The following is a 17,294-nucleotide window of genomic DNA, read 5'->3' as shown; positions in this document are numbered from 1 at the left end:
AACATGCAATTTTGAAAATTGAGTCTTTCATAAACTTGACTTGACAGGGTCAGACATAAATAGAATGACCCTGTAATAAAAACTGCTTGTCTTTAATTTTTGAAGGTAATTATTCCAAATATTGTTCAGTTTTTCTTGTACTACTACTCCCTTTATAGTAAAATGCAACCATATTTTTCTTGCATTTTATTTTACATTTTAAACCAACCACAGCTGCCGCCCATACTGCATCATACCATCTTTATATTTGTATTTCCAGGCTGTGTGGGCGTCCCTTCTGCTACTATTGCTGCAGCAACGCAGTGAGCACCCAGCAGGGCGGCAACAGAGAGCGCTGCTGTGCCGACTGTTACAACCAGCATAGCGCAGTGGTTGAGCGCCACCCACAGGTGGAGGTCACTCACAGCGCACCGGGGTCTCCGTTCAGCCGCTTGCTGCAGACTGGCCGATCTATGGCTGGCGTTGCAGGTGAAACATGATCTCACACTGTCTGAGGTCGTAGCTGTAGGTTTACATTTTGATCATACGCACAATTTATGAACAGTATAATAGTAAAAACACGATGATTATGTTTTTAGGGGGAGATGAAGGTGATAAGCCAGATGATGGTGTTTTCGACATCATCACAGAAGAGGAAGTCAGCGGAGTTTATGACAATGACTCTTTTACCACTGCCTGCTCTCCTGGACACGGCCAGCAGGAGGCAGCACAACTGTAACTATCCTAGACGTAGCAAGCACACAGACAAAAGAAATTATAAATACTAGTGAATATTTAATGAAATGTAAAGAAAAATACATTTTATATTTACATGTGTATGGTACCTGGGGCCTCACTCTCCTTTAAGTCAACTATTTGAGATAAAATTTAGATTAAGTTGTGTTGCAAAAGACAGATTAAAGCAAAGAACATTAGCTGAGTGATACATTTAAGACATTCGCTACTTGAACATCTTGAATGTTTAATTTGTCAACCTTTGTCCAACGTTAACTCGAAAAGGTTAACGATGGTGGTTTTCTGGTGTTGCATTGACAACACTGCTGCTCTTGTTGACACATGTTTCCTGATCCATTAGATTTCCAGTACTGTGAAATTTAATGCCTGTTATCAATAGCTCTGGACATAAGGAACTGCAGTTTTTCCATTCTGAAATATGTAGATATTATTTTGAATTTATTAAACCAGAAAAGATGCATGGAATTTTTTTTTTCAATCTGGTTCAGAAACAACAGTGCCGGCACAGGAGACTTTCCAACAGAGGATGCCGGGGACGTCAGCACCGCCTTACAGGATGCAGAGATCTGCCTGCTGAAGTCTGGGGAACTAACGTAAGTTTCGCTTGAAGTGAAAGTTACCCAGGAAAACCAAGAGTGAAGTAAAATATATTTACCATGCCACAAGATGTTGGCTTTTCTCTTGAAACGGAAGTGGCAGAAATGTATTCTTCAAATGAAGATAACCTCTGAAGTGGGAAGTGAAAGCCCACACTGTGTTCCATGAATATAGGAAAGAATATTTGTTTGGGTTACAGCAAGTTTAGTTTGTGGTAAGTACTAAAAATCCTGAAGTCAGGACTTTCTACCTTATCCAGAAGCTGCTGATCCATGTGCTAAATCCTTCTACTGAAACTAACATTTATTTTTGTACTCTCGACAAACGTTATTTGACTTGTGCTGCCTTTTTTGGTTTGTGACCTTTGCAGCCAATCTCCTTAAATGAAATTGGTTGCAACATCTTTGCAAACTAAAGTTTTGTATTTGTAGGCAATGCAATATACTTTGGAATGATTTTAAAAGCAATTTGTGTTCCTGAGTGTTTCCTTTTCTTTTCTCTTATCTCATGTTTCCCACCTTTTACAGTGTAATATTTTAATGGCACCCAAAACTTTGACATTTTACCAAATTTTGCATAGAAAGAATGCACTGCAACTGCAATATTTCCCACATTAACTTTACTGTCCAATAGAAATGCACTACAGCAACTTTATTGTGTCAATAGCTTCTACTCAGGTTCAGACTCCAGGTTTATGGAGGAACTGAAAACCACTGACCTTTAGGTTGTAAGAAAAACACTGTATCACTAAGGTACATGCAGTTCCCTGCTTTCACATTTTTTCACAATTTGTCAAATTAACTTTAAACATCAATATATTGAGATTAATGTCTTGCACACACGAAGTAGTTTTTAATTGTTTATTGGAAAAAATGAGTCATAATTTCCATACAATTCTGAAAACAGAAGAACACAGCAGACAAGTTGAGTGTATTTTTGTGGAGAGTTGGAGAAGTCCAATTGTTATGACTTAAAATTGATGTTCACAGACTCCATGCATTTTGGCATAGCTTGAGGTATTTTGAAAATAAAAAGGGCAAACAATTTAGTCACTAGGTGTGAAACCCTGGTGGGGTCTTGAAGCTCTAATTGCAGTAAAAGGTTGTTCTGCCAATTAGTGGTTGTCATATTTATGTGGCAGCAATGAGTCCAGGAGTTTTTTTTCCTTTATAATTTTCTTTCAACAAAATCAATTCAAAATGTGGTTTGGTGTGTTTGCTATGCCATGTCTTTGGGAACTGCTTGTGTGTGTATGCCTGTAGGCTCTCTGTCTGCCTAACGGTGGACGACATCTCAGGATTTGGGGAAAGCTCTCGGGAGCTCTTCATCAAGTCGAGCTGTTACAGTATCGTCCCCGTTACTATGACTTCTGCTGGACCCACCGTGTCCTGGACTTTCACCTCGGAACCAAAGAGCATCTCTTTCAGCGTGGTCTATAGGGAGAGTGCAGAGACTCCGCTGGAGCAGGCCAAGGTAATACTGACTGATCATTCTAAAATACATATTACATTATTCCCCAAGTGTCATAATTTTAAAATATTACTATGATGTTCAGCACATTTTTCAGCTTTTCAGACATAACTTTTACAGTAGTGTTTTTCTCTCAGCACACTTGTGCTACAGACACACTGTAATCACGGCATTAGCATAATAAACATGTTGCTGAAAAGTGTTTCTGTCAGCAGTTCAAAATGAGACCAAAATATGGCTCTAAATGATTATTCTGCTCCAGGCTAGCAGCAGCAACTGTTTGCCATCAGAGAAATATGAAAAGCTGTTTTTAGTGACAACAGATGGTAAAAAGTAACCCAGTTGTTGCAGGTTTAAACAAAGCAAAATGTCAGCTGTGAGATGCAAAGACTATAAAACGCATAAAGTTTTCCAAGTCCCTCAGGGAAGTGGTCATCTGTATAACGACAACAACTCTGGTGCTTCGCTCCATTACAAAATGCCTGCCTTTAAGTTAGAGTAAATTAGGTTTGCATTTGCAATGAGTTGGTAAGCAGGTATTTCCTCCTTCGTAATGTTTTACATTCTCTCATACAGCTGCTTGTCTGGAATCAATATGGATCGAACACCGCTACAAAATTATTTGGAAAGAAGCAGGGTTGCCAAAAGTTATTAGTATTTTAAACTCTATTATATGTTGCCCGTAATTTTCTTCTTTCATTGAGTCTTTTAAAACCCAACAATATGTGAACTTCTGTGTGAATTAAATGTCAGTGTCTTTTCGATAGGTTTTAATTCCTCTGACTCGCTGTAATTCCCACAAAGAGACGATCCAGGGGGAGCTTAAAGTCAGGAACCCAGGAGAATACATGCTCATCTTTGACAACTCATTCTCCAGGTCAGTCCAAATAACTTATTCGGGTGCTGGTCAGTTCACCTCTTCACTGTGTTGTGCTTTTAAAATCTTGTGCATTTGGTTTCTGACCTTTTTTAAAATACAAAACAGTGTAATTTGACGTTTCACAGTGACCATGTGCCACCTCCTGGTCAGTTTTGTCCTCTCATCTAATGGATGTTTTGTATTTCAAGTGTTTAACACAATAATGTAAGAAAGTGTTAGGTTTCCACTTTTTATTTGCTTTTTTGACGCAGTTTAATGTTTCAAACCTTTAAACACATTTTAATATCAGATTTTCAGAATGCATAGAAAACGTAGGAAAGGATTAAATGGCATTACATCAGTAAATAAATTGGGGTGCAAAATAATGAAAAAGTGAATTTCCTAGTAGCCATTTATCCATCCTCTCCTGTTCATTCCCCATTCTAAACATTCCTTTTGTTCATTAGGTTCATTTCAAAGAAAGTGATGTATCATCTGAGTCTTGCCAAGCCAGTTGTCTGCGATTAATCTGGCCGTCTCTGATTGGGACAAAGGAGGACGGATGCGGATGTGACTTTCTGTGTCAAGATGTTTACGTTCACGCGGATTGTTTCAAGGTAAAACGGTCTGACTCTTCAGCTGCGGAGCAGCCTCAGTGAAAGGTTGTGGCATTTAAAAAGTGTCTCTCGGTTTTGCACACGAGACGTTGAACGTCAGATGAGGTCTTATCAAAGAACAAAAGCGGCAAACAACTCACAAGAACTGTTCTTCTCTGCAGAAGGTTACGGATCTTAGCAGTGTGTTGACAAACCTAGATTAAATGTAGCGATGAGGATTTTCATAGGCAGCTTTGCAGAAGTAAAACTGTAGTTTGGTTTATCATGTGGTTAAGTTGGTTTTTATTTTACTCTTATTGTAGAAGAAGTTCACTTGGATAAATGGGTTTTATATTCTACAATTCTTCCACAGTACTTGCAGTGTTGTAAAAAAAAAAAGAAAGAAAGTATAAAACAGGAGTAAATCAGTCTGTTACTGTCAAATTTTTATCAGGGTTTCTACAGGGTCTTAAAATCCTAAAATAAACTCTAATTTTCAAAACAAGATCCTATAACTTGAAAATTAATTTCAATATTTGTTCTTTGATTGCTTTTTATCATAGTTTATTGGGTTTTTGTGTTGTTTTTTTCATTCTTTAAGAATACAAAAACAGCATTCTTTTGTTGTAATTTTGGCTGTGCAAATGTGTCATTTTTGCACTTAATTTTTACATTCCTGAAATAGCATTTGTTCTCTTAAAAGTGACTTACAGGTTTTTTAGGGGAGGAAACGGTCTTGGTAATAGTCCTACTCCCTTATTATAAAACATGTTTGTTTAAAAAAAGGTTTTTCTTTTTGTTCAGTTGTTCGCTAAAATGTTTCAAGAATAGCTTTGCAGTATACTTTATATTGAATGGAGGTAAAAGGGACTTCAGCCACAGGCCATGGCTGAAAGAATACAATCTTAAGTGGATAAAGTTACATTTACTTCATCGGGTTTTCAATAAGTTTGATAAAACCTATTGGATTGGATGTGAAATTTAACTAGCTGCCTTAAAATGTCCTAAATGGTTTAAAACCCAGTGAACATTGTTACCAAGCAGAAATATGTAGCAGATCTTGTAACATCTTTTTATTAGAAGATGAAAAGTAGTTTACATGACTGAAAAAGGAAGGTCAAGTTTGTTACCCAAATTTTTATTAGTGGCTTATCTGTTAAAGCCTGATTAACATTTCCTTTGTTAGACTCTTTAAATGACTCTTTTAGTTGAGCTTTGGGTCTTTAATGATCTCTGAAACATGCAAACAAAAACCGTATTTAACCTACCTGTTTTGTTTGTTTTGTTTATTTCTCAAGATACTTGAAGGATAGAAGAAAAATATGCTCTAAAAAAGCAATTATTGCATTTCTCTGAAATTTACATAAATGGTTTTCTTTGATTTTGAATGATTTTATCTGGAAATTACTTATTATGTGTGGCCATATTCTAACCTACATGTTTGAAATGAAAATAGTTCAACTAAAATAATGCAAGTTGGGATTTATGCTAATTATATATTTTATTTCATATTGGGTAGACCTTTCAGGTAGATATCTAATGTTTAGATTGATGATGCTCTGTCCAATAGCAGAACATTTAAAAAAGTTCATCCCACAGACTGAAACCCATTTAATATTGTGGAAAAAAGTGAATGTTTAAACAATTATGCAAATTTTATGTTTTGACTGACAATTGTATGTTGCCAAATATTCATTTTATATTTTACTCATGCTAAATGGGACTTTCTCTTTATAGAGGTTACAGAAGGACTGCTGTGTAAAGCACTTTTCAAAAGACTGAATGGCCTGCATCCCTTGAGTCATTGTGCCAGTAGATAAATGTGTTTTTATCTTAACGTTTTATCTGTGAATGTGTTTTCAGTGTCTTCTACTGGATATTTGATGCAGGAGCTTTACATTTATGATTTTACTTGCAACTGTTCAAATGTTTTATTAAAATATAATTTACATAAAATACATTTAAAAGTAAAATGTTGAACAGTTTTGTTTAATAAATGGGATTTGTGTGAAAATCCTTATCTGCTCGTCATTTTTTATCTATTTGATCCTATTGTGCCGTGCACTGTTTTCAAAAAAAAGAGCCAAAATGATTAGTAGCTAATACTTTTAAATTTGAACGTGCTCACTTGTAAATCTTTTCAGAATTAACAACTTCTGCACTTGAAAACTTTATGCAGGGTTTGTAATGCTTTGTTCTGCTTGGGGAAACTTGGGGAAATGTAGGGTTTCCCCAAGTGTATTACAGGCCTGGCGGCCCCCCATACTTCACTAGCCCCACCGCCAGGCTAAGCCTTTCTTGTTTATGTTGTGTTTTTTTAGGAAAAAACATAAACAAAACTCTGAACATTTCACTCGCTGAGCAGATTTATTCCTAAATTTCTAAAATATATGTTTATAGAAGAAAGTTGATAGTGTATGCATTTAAGCCGGACCAATCGCACTGCGCTTTGCCTCGTGCGCTGCAGCAGCTGGGTGTCCTAAGTTTACCTCAGCAGGATCGTGCACGCCCCCTTTCACTCAAACTGGACACAGGCTGGCCTCTATGGATATTTACATCAACCCCCTGTGAGGAATTCTGTGTCTTTCCAGAGTTTTTGATCAAGGTAAGAGTTTGAACCTCACCGTTAGCTCTGACGGTGCATCTCTATGTGAACCGCAGGAATAACTTGTAGTTGTGCGTTCAGAGGTGCGTTGAGCAAAATTCTACGTCCACTAAACTCTTTGTGGACAAAGAATTTTGTGCGGCTTTTCCATGTCAAAGCCCGGCTCTGTCTACGTTGATAAAGTTTGTTCCCGGTTGGTTAACGAACCTCATCATGTAGGTTCAACCCAGTATTCATACTCGTATTTATTTTATTATTATTTATAGTATTATTTTTCCAGTTACATGATGCATCAAACCATATCAAATGCTTTGTCCACTAAATCTGTCTGTGTGCAGAGATTTGAGGAACTGGACCAAACAAAATGGTCTAATTCAAAGGTCTATGTCGAAGTATATACGGTTTCATAGATACTTCTCTGCATAAGAAGCTGTGACTGTACTTACTTAATCAAGTTTGAAATCCTGAACCTAAGCTCTGTGTGGCACAGTTAATGTTTTGTTGGAAGAATCACTGAACACACTTATGCATGCTTGACGCTTTATTTTTCTCAGCATTCAAGAGCAAATTGGGTCTGTCTACATGCAGAAGGTAGCACTCTGTCAGAAAGACTGTTTGTGTCAAAGAGGCCTCCGTTTCTCAAGGTTAATGATACAATTGTAAATCATGTCACATCCACCCTCCCTTTGCCTCCCGCCGCCTCCCTTCTCTCTTTCTCTCCTTCTGACTGCTATCTTCACTGAATCTGTGATTTGTACCATCACTTGGCACATGTATGACCCTGTTACTTAATAAATATGTGTGTGTGTGTGTGTGAACAGCATTGTAATGTTAGTAGGTATAGTCTCATGTAATTGTATTCCGATCACAGATGGAAACATCCACATGTGTAAATTTTCACACGTGAAGAAATTGATTCATGTACTTGCATAATATATACAACATGCTCTCCTTTTCAATCACTAATCAGTTGTTCATATGCTGTTATTGACATTAACATGCACCCTGTTTGTTTGTTCATAGCTTCTATGAAGATTTTAGGATTTCATACATATTTAACAGTATTTAACACAAAGATAATTGAACAAATGAATCAGATAAATAACAGAGAGATGTCAGAAAAGAATGTCTTGGACAAACAAAAACCCTACAATTCAGTATTTTACATTTAATTTTGATTTAATAATACATTTCTAAATAGAATTTTCTTCAAAAAATCCAAGAAATATTGTAAATCAATATTTTTTTTTTCCGAGCAAACATTGATAAAATATTTCTTTGATGAATATTAGCATAACAGGGCCCTGTGCTTTTTGGCTTTATTGGAATTAGAAGTATAAAACTGTCTAAGTTCAAACATTACGAGCATATCAATTAAGCAGGAGCATAATGACAACAATCACTGTTGCCCTGCAGCAAGAAGGTCATGGGTTCATGCATGTTCTGCCTCCCACAGTTCACAAACATGGCAATTAGTTTAATTGGACAATCTAAACTGCCCTCTAGTTTGTCACACAATTCATTCAAAAAGGATCAGATTAATGATAAAACACTTTATCAATGGATCAAGTTTATTTGTATAGCACATTTCACCAATTTATATCATAAAACTACAAAGTCATGGAACACACAGTCAATAATTGAAGCGTTACATTTTGTCAAGTCCCATCATTACACACCAGATTGTCAATTAATATTTCATTTATAGTGTTCCAAATTCAACTCATAACAGGTGGCTTTTTAGCCTGGATTTGAAGGGACTCAGTGTTTCGGCTGTTTTGCAGTTTTCTGGAAGTTTGTTCCAGATTTGTGGTGCATAGATGCCGAAAGCTGCTTCTCCACGTTTGGTTCTGGTTCTGCGGATGCAAAGCAGACCAGATCCAGGAGACCTGATTGGTCTGGAAGGTTGATCCAACAACAACACATCTTTAATGTATTGTGGTGCTGAGCCCTTCAGTGATGTATTCTAAAGTCTAAGATTTCTTGGCCCTTTCTTATATATCAACATACGATCATTTCAGTATAAAGTGTGAGGCCTTTATTGACTGAAGGTATTTAATCTGAATATTTTTGTTGTAGCTTTTTAATGAATTCTTTATTGTACACATGTATCTCCAAACCACTGTAAGCTCTGATACATCCCAGTGTCCTCCCTGCTTCAAGGGCTCTCCTCCTCTGTGAAAGCCGTCCCTTCAGACACCTTACCATAATCTGCTGCCTGACACTGTATTATCATAACTGAATAAAGATGACTGAGCCTCTTTGTGCATGAGTGGTGCTGATGCAAACCTGTAGGTTGTATCGGAGGTTATCCGTACAGTCATGCTCGTGAATGCGTTTGTCTGCCTGTCTGTGTGCCTCCATCTGTTCACCTGTTTGCGTGTTCGTGTCTTGGTGGAACAGTTTGTCTCCTCGGACATTTCACCCCCATATAGCGCTAATAGCAGGTCTACTTGGCTCCTCTCTGACAGTTCGTTCCAATCAAAGACAGTTTCATCCAAACAGTTGCTGCATTAAAACCCACCATCACACGCTTCAAGTGTCAGGAATTTTCACAACACAGCTTCAGCTGTCGTTTCCCCTGCTGGACACAAGTTATTTTAACTTACTGTCATTGTTTTCTTTTGAGTTACTATATATTTTATTTCAAAGTTGCACTCAGAGCTGGGCCACAGGTGTAAGCAGACTTTGCAACTGATTTGTGCCCTCCATTGGTCTGCACTTGAGTTCACGCAAGACATGTTCACTAACACATTATTTGTATAAATGGTACTAGAGGAAGCCTTCATAATTTAAAACATTTACTTTAGAGGTCATATTTTAATGATAATTGTATAATTTCTGCTGCTCTTGTCTGAGCTAGGATTGTATTTCATAGTCATTAGTCCTTGTCCAGAGGAACAGAACTCATCTTGTGCACACAATGAGAAGCATCGGCATTCCTCTAAGTCTTCTGAGTCTGCAATAATTCTAAAAGTTGCACATTACGAACAGAATGTCATTTTTGTTACTTATCTAAAAATGTTCACTAATATTCAAAAATCAGTCCCAGCAGCTCGTGTCCATCTCATAGTTATAAATAATCAATCCTCAGCTTTTAGTTAATCTAATTATTGGATAATTACGCCAATATAAGTAGTTGCTATTACAGCTCAGTAATAAGGTTGCAACATTGCAATTGCAACGGTAATTGCTTTCTAGTGACATGCAACCATTGTGTAGCGTCATGTTTTCTGTGTTATTGGCATTCGGTTATCTCACAGCATCATGTTGCAATAATATGGAATTAATGACACAATAGTCTGTGATTCTGGGAATGTGATACAATGTAGTAAAATAGAAACAATTACTTTGTCATTCAACAGACTTTACAAAAACTTTTTATTTAGCTTGTGCTTAATTTGGGCTTTTTATAGTTTTTTGCATCAAAAAACACATCAGGTTGTTAATTATGACCAAAGCAGTAGCCTAATAAAAATTACTAAGTGGCTCAGTTATAAAACAGTTTCTTCTTTATTAGTTGATTACATAAATTTCACTCAGGGCCTTGAGTGAAATTGAGATCTTAATATAATTATAATTACAGCATTTACTGTCAAACAAGAATTTCATAATGAGCTGATCATAACTGCTGTTAATATAAAATGCAAAAGTAATGCAGAAATCTTTGTTTATATTTTGAAAGTGTTTCAGAATAAACAAAACAAGCTAAGTTGGTGCCAGTTTTGAGATTCAGCCTGTTTTTTTTGTTGTTTTTTTTTTACTTAAGGTTGTCTTCTTATGGTGAGAAGCTGAACATTTTCTTCAGGTATCAGCAGCCACAGTGAGGTTATTATCCTCCTCTCGCTTGTCATGAGAAGAGTTTGGCTTCTTTGCTTCATTATTTATTTCTTTGCTACCCTGCAGCATCTCAACCAGGCTTGGCTGAGCTGCTATGATGAATGAGTAAGAGATTCAGGAGGTCTGGAACATGGATCCAACACCAAGATCATTAACAGAAACATGTTCATGAGGAAAGCCAGGAGCGGGTTCAAGAAAGGAAATATAAATATTTTGCATGGATAGTTATTTATACAAGTCTCTTAGCCTAAAAGCTACATTTATATATATATATATTTTTTCCTGGTTGAACATTGGTCCACCCACAGGCCCCCTGCTGCTTTAAATCTAATATAGATGTAAAGGAGCACCGAAGTGGGGGCTGGAGGCGGAGGGGGTGAGCAGAGGTGTTCATTATAAGTGGAGGTAGAGGCTGGAAGAGTGTCTTGATGACTGCTGTTTCCATGGCAGCGCTGTTAAAGCAACCTCTGCACACAACATCTCAAAAGATCAGAGACGTCGTGTCCAACGTGTGTCTCACTTGGAAAATTAAAAATTCTCACAGAGAAGCAGCCAATGTTGATTTTATCTGTCTTCTTCTTTTGGCCTAGCAGAGGCCATAAAATCTCTGCCCTTGTGTGGGACAGTTAAAGGAACAGTGCCACAGCTCTGATAGAAAACTAACAGAAAAACTATTTCATGGTGATATATATACTGTATACAATAATACAATCTTTTCCTTCTCAGCTATTTTTGCAGTTTTTTTGTTTTTCAATGCCGTTTTAGCTTCACAAATCACAGTAATCAAACTGTTTATGGTAGTCGTCCCTCTTAGGGTTTTTTCCTCAGTCTGTATTGGCAGAAAATTAAATGATTTCACACTAGGCAGCCTCAAGTGGCACAAAGTGATGGCTGCGCTTCTGAAAGACTGAACCTGTTGGATTGAAACTCGGTTTTTCTTGCTGGGTGTGAAAATTACAACAGGGAAAGTACAAATATCTGTACAAAATTTTTTGTTTTATTATTTTTACATCCTTGTCATAAAAAAAATGTGGATCACAGAGCAATGTGCATAGGTTTTTTAATACAAACACCATAAAGTCAAAATAACATGTACAATGGGAAATCTATTTTTACAGCACTGCATATAAATGCTATTAGATTAGGATCAACTCTGGTCCTCTCACTGAAAGGCATAATTTAGACGTATCCTGTACAATATTGTAAACTTATGATATGTAATACTACAAATGACAATAAATATACCTTGACCTTGTTTAGACAATATTTACTTAAACAAATACAGACTCTGTGTGTTTTCACTTATTTTGACTCACACATTTATAAATCCTAAATAATAACGAAATAATAATCATGTTTATCAGGCTGAGTTGGAGTGAGAAGGGTAGTTTTATATTAGTTCTAAGCTTCAGTTTTTATAGAAGCTTAAAATCAATTTTACTCACTTTTTTTCTGAGCAGAATATCCTCACAGTATCATTTTATCAGTGAACCATGTCAGTTCAGTCAGTCCTTTATGTTTTTAAGTGTGTGCTGATGCCCAGTCACCACAGTGTTTATCTTTGTAATGTTTATTTTTTCCTTGTGTTGACATGAAATTTGTGATGTCGTCCCCTTGGCCACACAGAGCTTATGTCAAACAAAAGTTTATTTTATTTCATAGTTTGAAGAGTGCAGTTTGGTATTATCACCCTTAAGAGGCATGATTTATGTAAATCATCACTCTTGTGCTCACTTATAACAATTTGTTTCACGAGGCGCAGGCTCAGGTACGATTTGGATGGGTATCAAGTAGCTTACATTATTAGGTTGACGCAGTGGAACATGCAGCCGTGAGTCTTACTGGAGAAAAGCTGAGGAGGCAAAGCCAGAACATTTTCTAACAAATCCGCTCTAATGGGCTTCACCAGCTGTTCAGACCAGAAACAATTCGTGGCAGCCAGTGCACCAGCATGCAGGCTTTATCTGTACTTTAGATTTTTAACAGTTAGCAAGAAAGATTTGACCATTTAGTCATTGTTTATTAATTTAGTAAATATTCCCCATCAATGTGGATCCTAAGCCCAAACTCATCACTTGTTTGAGATCCTCTCTTAAATTTTTGACGTGTTTCGTGTATCTTTACCAGGTGAGAAAGCAAACACAGTTTCCTGGTTCCTGTTCTGCATATGGGGCTTTTTTGTTGTTGTTGTTTGTTTTGTTTTCTCTCTCTCCTTTCTCATGGCGAGGCTCTTCAGATGATTGCATGTCGCCATTCGGCGATAGTACTGCAGGCTCCTCAGTGGACACGCTTACCAGCGTGCGTTTCCATGGAGACGCAGTTTGTTCACGCGCCCCGGCAGCTTGTGTCATTGACTTCAATTAGTGCAGAAGGCCGTCTTGCCTGAGTACATACTTACGCAGACAGGCAGCCTCAAAGGGTTGGTGAAATTTGTCAGAGGAGTCTGAAAGTGGAGGATACATTCAGGGATGGCGGAGCAAAAGCTTTCTTGTCCTCCTTAAAGTACTGTGGCCTAATGCAAGATCCCTTACAGCTCACTGTGCGTGTTAATCCAGTGAGTTAAGAGCAGCAAAACATTGGTGTAACATCTACTTAAGATATTCAGCAGATTTCCAAAAACTACCCCAAAGGAAATAGGACTTGTTTGGTGAGTTACGTACGGAACTGTTTCCCTGCCGAAGTTCAAAGAGAGAAAATCATAGACATGTTTTAATCTTTTGCATTTTCTGTCAACATTTAGGTTTAGCCATGAACGCTTCAAATTAGCAGAACAGTTACACTTCACCTGTCTAATTTTAGTTAATTTCCAGAAGTAAGACTTCCCTCCAGGGAAATTTCCAAACCAACAAGTATCTGTGCATTCAATTTCAGTTTCTTATACATAAAATAAACCTACCATAAAAAGAGAGAGTGAAATGGGCCGAACCTGGATCTCATTTAACACCTGTGAATCAGTTTTGGCACTGCTGTTTATGACAAATGACCAACATAACAAGTATGATCCCAATCCATCACAGGATATGTCTATCTTGCTATAAAAACCATTGTTGGAAAATAAATAAATAAATAAAATAAAAAAAGTAGATTTATTTTACTTTTGTGAGGCATAACATTTTTGTAACTATTTTCACAACTAACAAAAAAAAAATCATATCAATTTAAATTCAGTCTCTGTAACTCTTCAATTGCTATGGTTGCTTTACAAATGTGTTCACTTGGTGAATGATTAACCCAAATATGCTACTCAATTTGTTCCTTATTTGTGGTTAAGACAAAGCTGGTAATTTTTCCAAATGATTAACAATTTTTTTTATTCAGCAATTTAACAAACTCATTATTAGCTGTTATCATTATTAGCTGTTATCCCTCATTGAAAAAGAAATAAAGTATTAGTCAACATTGCTTCTAAACATTGTGTAACTGAATTATTCGACAATTTTCACCATATTTTCCCCTACAATACAAAGCTAAAGGGGAACTAAAAATTCCTCATTTTACAAAATACAGTTTAGGGCAGGCAATTCATAAGGAATGATTAGATTAAAAAAATTATGTATATATTTTTGATCTCAATATTTTGGAAACCAAATATAGTTTCCATTTGGACTCCCAAACATATTTTTAACAAATTAGTAGGATATGGCTTTATTGCAATTCAACCTTGACTATTCCAACTCATTACAAGCGCACTCCCAGGCCGCATCTGTAATTACTGTGAACAGGTGCATCACTCAGCCACATCGCCATGGAGTTACAGATTTAATTTAGAGATGCTGCCTGGGATATTAACCCCACTAATTACAACGGCGAGCTCCACTTTCAACCATCGTGATGAAGCAATGGGGACCTCGGGGCGCCTAAAAGCACACAATTACTTTCCTTTTTATTCAGGGGGAGGAGGACAGGCTGAAGGAGGAGGTGGTGTTTCCACCACTGAGGATGCTGTCGGACTCAGAACCTGAGAGGAATTGACTCAGGCACAGAGGAAGACGAGAGAGAAAACCAACTGCTCCTTTTGTCAAATAGAAATATTCTGCTCAGTTAAGCCTTTGTGCAATATTAACAGACGTCTGTTTGACACTTATATGGAGCTAAATATTTTGGAATGAGATTTTGTATCTGCAGTGCCTTGCAGAAGTACTCATATTCTTGAATGTTGTTGGTTTTTTCAAGCTACTACACTAAACTGATTTTTTGAGATTGACCAACCATACAAGTGAAAAATAAATCCACTTATATGTAATTTATTTGAACAAAATATAAATCCAGTTGTTTTGTGAAGACTACAGAGGATTGTTAGAGAACATTATTGAACCGCCTGCTTGATAAAAACCAAGGAACGCAGCAGAGAGCTGAGGGTTGAAATTATGGAGATGTTTAAAAACAGGGTTGGATGATAAAACAGTGTCCTGAAGTTACAGTAACTCTCTGAGCACTATTCTATAATCCAAAAGTAGAACGAGTGTGGCACATCTGCAAACCAGACATGGCCATCCGCTTAAAACTGCAGTTCAGACAAAAGAGCATTATTCAGAAAAGCAGCCAAGAAGCCCATGTTAACTCTGGGAAAACTGCCGAGATCTAAGATTCAGGTGGGAGAATACATTCAGAGGGCAGCCAGATATCTGGCATTTATACAAGAGTGGTAAGAAAAAAGCCATTGTTGAGGGAATGTCATTAAAAACACTGTTTGTAGTTTGTCACAACGCATGAAGAGGAAACAGAAATTATGGAAGAAGGCGCAGTGGTTCGATCACATCAAAATGAACTATTGTATCTCCACCTTGTTTAGTGGCAAACCTGATTCTGGGAAAATGGATAACATATCTCAAACATACAGCTATTGATACAAATCAGAGCACATTAGGGTGTTTAAATGGTCCAATCCAAACCCATGACTAAAGTTAATCTGTGGTGAACCCAGAGAGTTGCTGTTCACAGTGGCTCTGCATTCGGTATTACTCAAACTGGGATTTTTGACAGATCACCGACAGATTTTAGGAGACTTCAGGACAATCCCAGATATTGCTTACCAATATCTCGACTCTCTAAGAAAAATGTTTGAAATTAAACGGTAAACATACATCTAAAACTGTTGTACATACTGTAGAGCAAGCGTTTTCCTGGAAGTTTTAAGTATTCTGTCAGATAAGGTTAATTGGTTTTAATTCTGAACAGAGAAAAGAACACAGGGATGTGTGTAACACACACATATTGACATGTTCTAGGAAAGGGCTTTACTCATTAACCCAAATGTCAGACTCCAACAACAGTCGAATGTTTTCACTGATCGCTGCTTTTAAATGGAAATGCTGTTTTTCTTGTCACCCAAAAGATTTTATTTTGTCTTTTTTTACAAATTTCTCTGATAATTTTCAAATACATTTTTATTTCTATGTCTATTTCTTGAATATTTTCTTCTCTGGGAGTCCAGAACACTGTTGCATTTTATTACTTCATAAACATCAATGCAACCTTTTTCTTTTTCTTTTCTTTTTTCAGAGAACAAAGAAGGGTGAGAATTAGTCTATGATCTTTTATTCATCCGTTTGTCCCCGTCTCCTCTCTCGCCCCCACATCACAGAGCTGATCATCTGACAGCCCTCATCGAGAATCACCAGCTGGAGTGACAACAAGAGGAAAGGAAGAAGAGGAGGCGGTGGTGGGGGAAAAAAACACAGCAGACTAAGTGTGTTTGCACTTTTGTGTGTGTGAGTGTGGAGAGTGTGTGTTTGTTATAGATAGAAGGGCAGACGGGGCACAATGTGCTGACAGCGGCCCGGCCTTCAGAGCCGAGCAGATGGTTAGGACAGGACAGAATGTAGCTCCGGATCAAAACCTCACCAAAGTTACAAGCTTTGGACAAAATGAAGTTCTGCGTGTCATTCAACCTCAGTCCACTTTGAGATTTTAGTCTTGGCCCCATTTTGCAATTACCCTGTTTGAAACTCTTCTGCTATTTTATTAGAGTTTAAAAGCTCAGATTTATTACTTAGTAGACTACGATCTGACAGTTAAATATAGTTATAATCCCACTATGGCATTAAATACCTGAATGTTAGTCAGTTATGGATAACGATAAAGACGTCTGTGTTTTAAGACGAAAAAGTGTTGGCGAATTGTTAAGAACTTTGTGATAAATAGATGTAAAATCACCTGAATCTGAAATAGGAAAAGCTTCTGGACAAAGATGTTGCAGGGGAGAGAACGGTGTCCAGCAGTAGTGCAGTTGGACAGGATGTTTGCCAATTTACTCATTGCAGCAATGATATTAACACTAGCACTCACTGATATTATTTTTACATATTTTAATTTTTCATGAGGGCAAAACTATAAATTTAGTTAATTTTTTATTTTTTCCCATTTCAATCCTCAAAAAAAAGCAAGCATTTCAAAACAGCACACAACCATTGAATACTGTATAAATAAAACACTTCAGACACTTTTGTCTCCATGACAACTGAGACATTTTTGCTCCTTGATTTTTCTGATGCTGTGGGAGACGCTTTCTTTCAGCACACCATGAAACTGACAGAATTTTTCTCTGCCTGCCTGCTTTTTCTTCCTGTTTGTTTCTTGTTTCTTTTACACA

General features: G+C 37.1%; 1 protein-coding gene across 2 annotated transcripts in view; it reads left to right on the top strand.

Moving 5' to 3' along the window:
• The window catches only part of LOC129361885 (FYVE and coiled-coil domain-containing protein 1-like), a 29,521-nt gene extending 13,085 nt beyond the window's left edge, over positions 1-16,436 (top strand). The window contains exons 13-19 of one of the 2 annotated variants that reach the window (XR_008606174.1): positions 260-468; positions 579-714; positions 1,224-1,328; positions 2,595-2,805; positions 3,570-3,679; positions 4,129-4,278; positions 16,287-16,436. Coding sequence is in view for 1 of the 2 variants with exons in the window: in XM_055033080.1 (XP_054889055.1) it covers positions 260-468; positions 579-714; positions 1,224-1,328; positions 2,595-2,805; positions 3,570-3,679; positions 4,129-4,189 (832 nt within the window). In the remaining variant the exon portion in view is untranslated. Of the gene's footprint in view, positions 1-259; positions 469-578; positions 715-1,223; positions 1,329-2,594; positions 2,806-3,569; positions 3,680-4,128; positions 6,278-16,286 lie in introns of those variants that run through there. The other variant, XM_055033080.1, reaches the window with a different exon arrangement.
• The last annotated feature ends 858 nt before the right edge of the window (positions 16,437-17,294 follow it).

Source organism: Poeciliopsis prolifica, unplaced genomic scaffold (genome assembly GCF_027474105.1).
Source record: "Poeciliopsis prolifica strain line A6 unplaced genomic scaffold, Auburn_PproV2 SCAFFOLD008, whole genome shotgun sequence".
Classification (NCBI taxonomy): Eukaryota; Metazoa; Chordata; class Actinopteri; order Cyprinodontiformes; family Poeciliidae; genus Poeciliopsis; species Poeciliopsis prolifica.
This window is presented reverse-complemented; position numbering and strand designations above follow the sequence as displayed.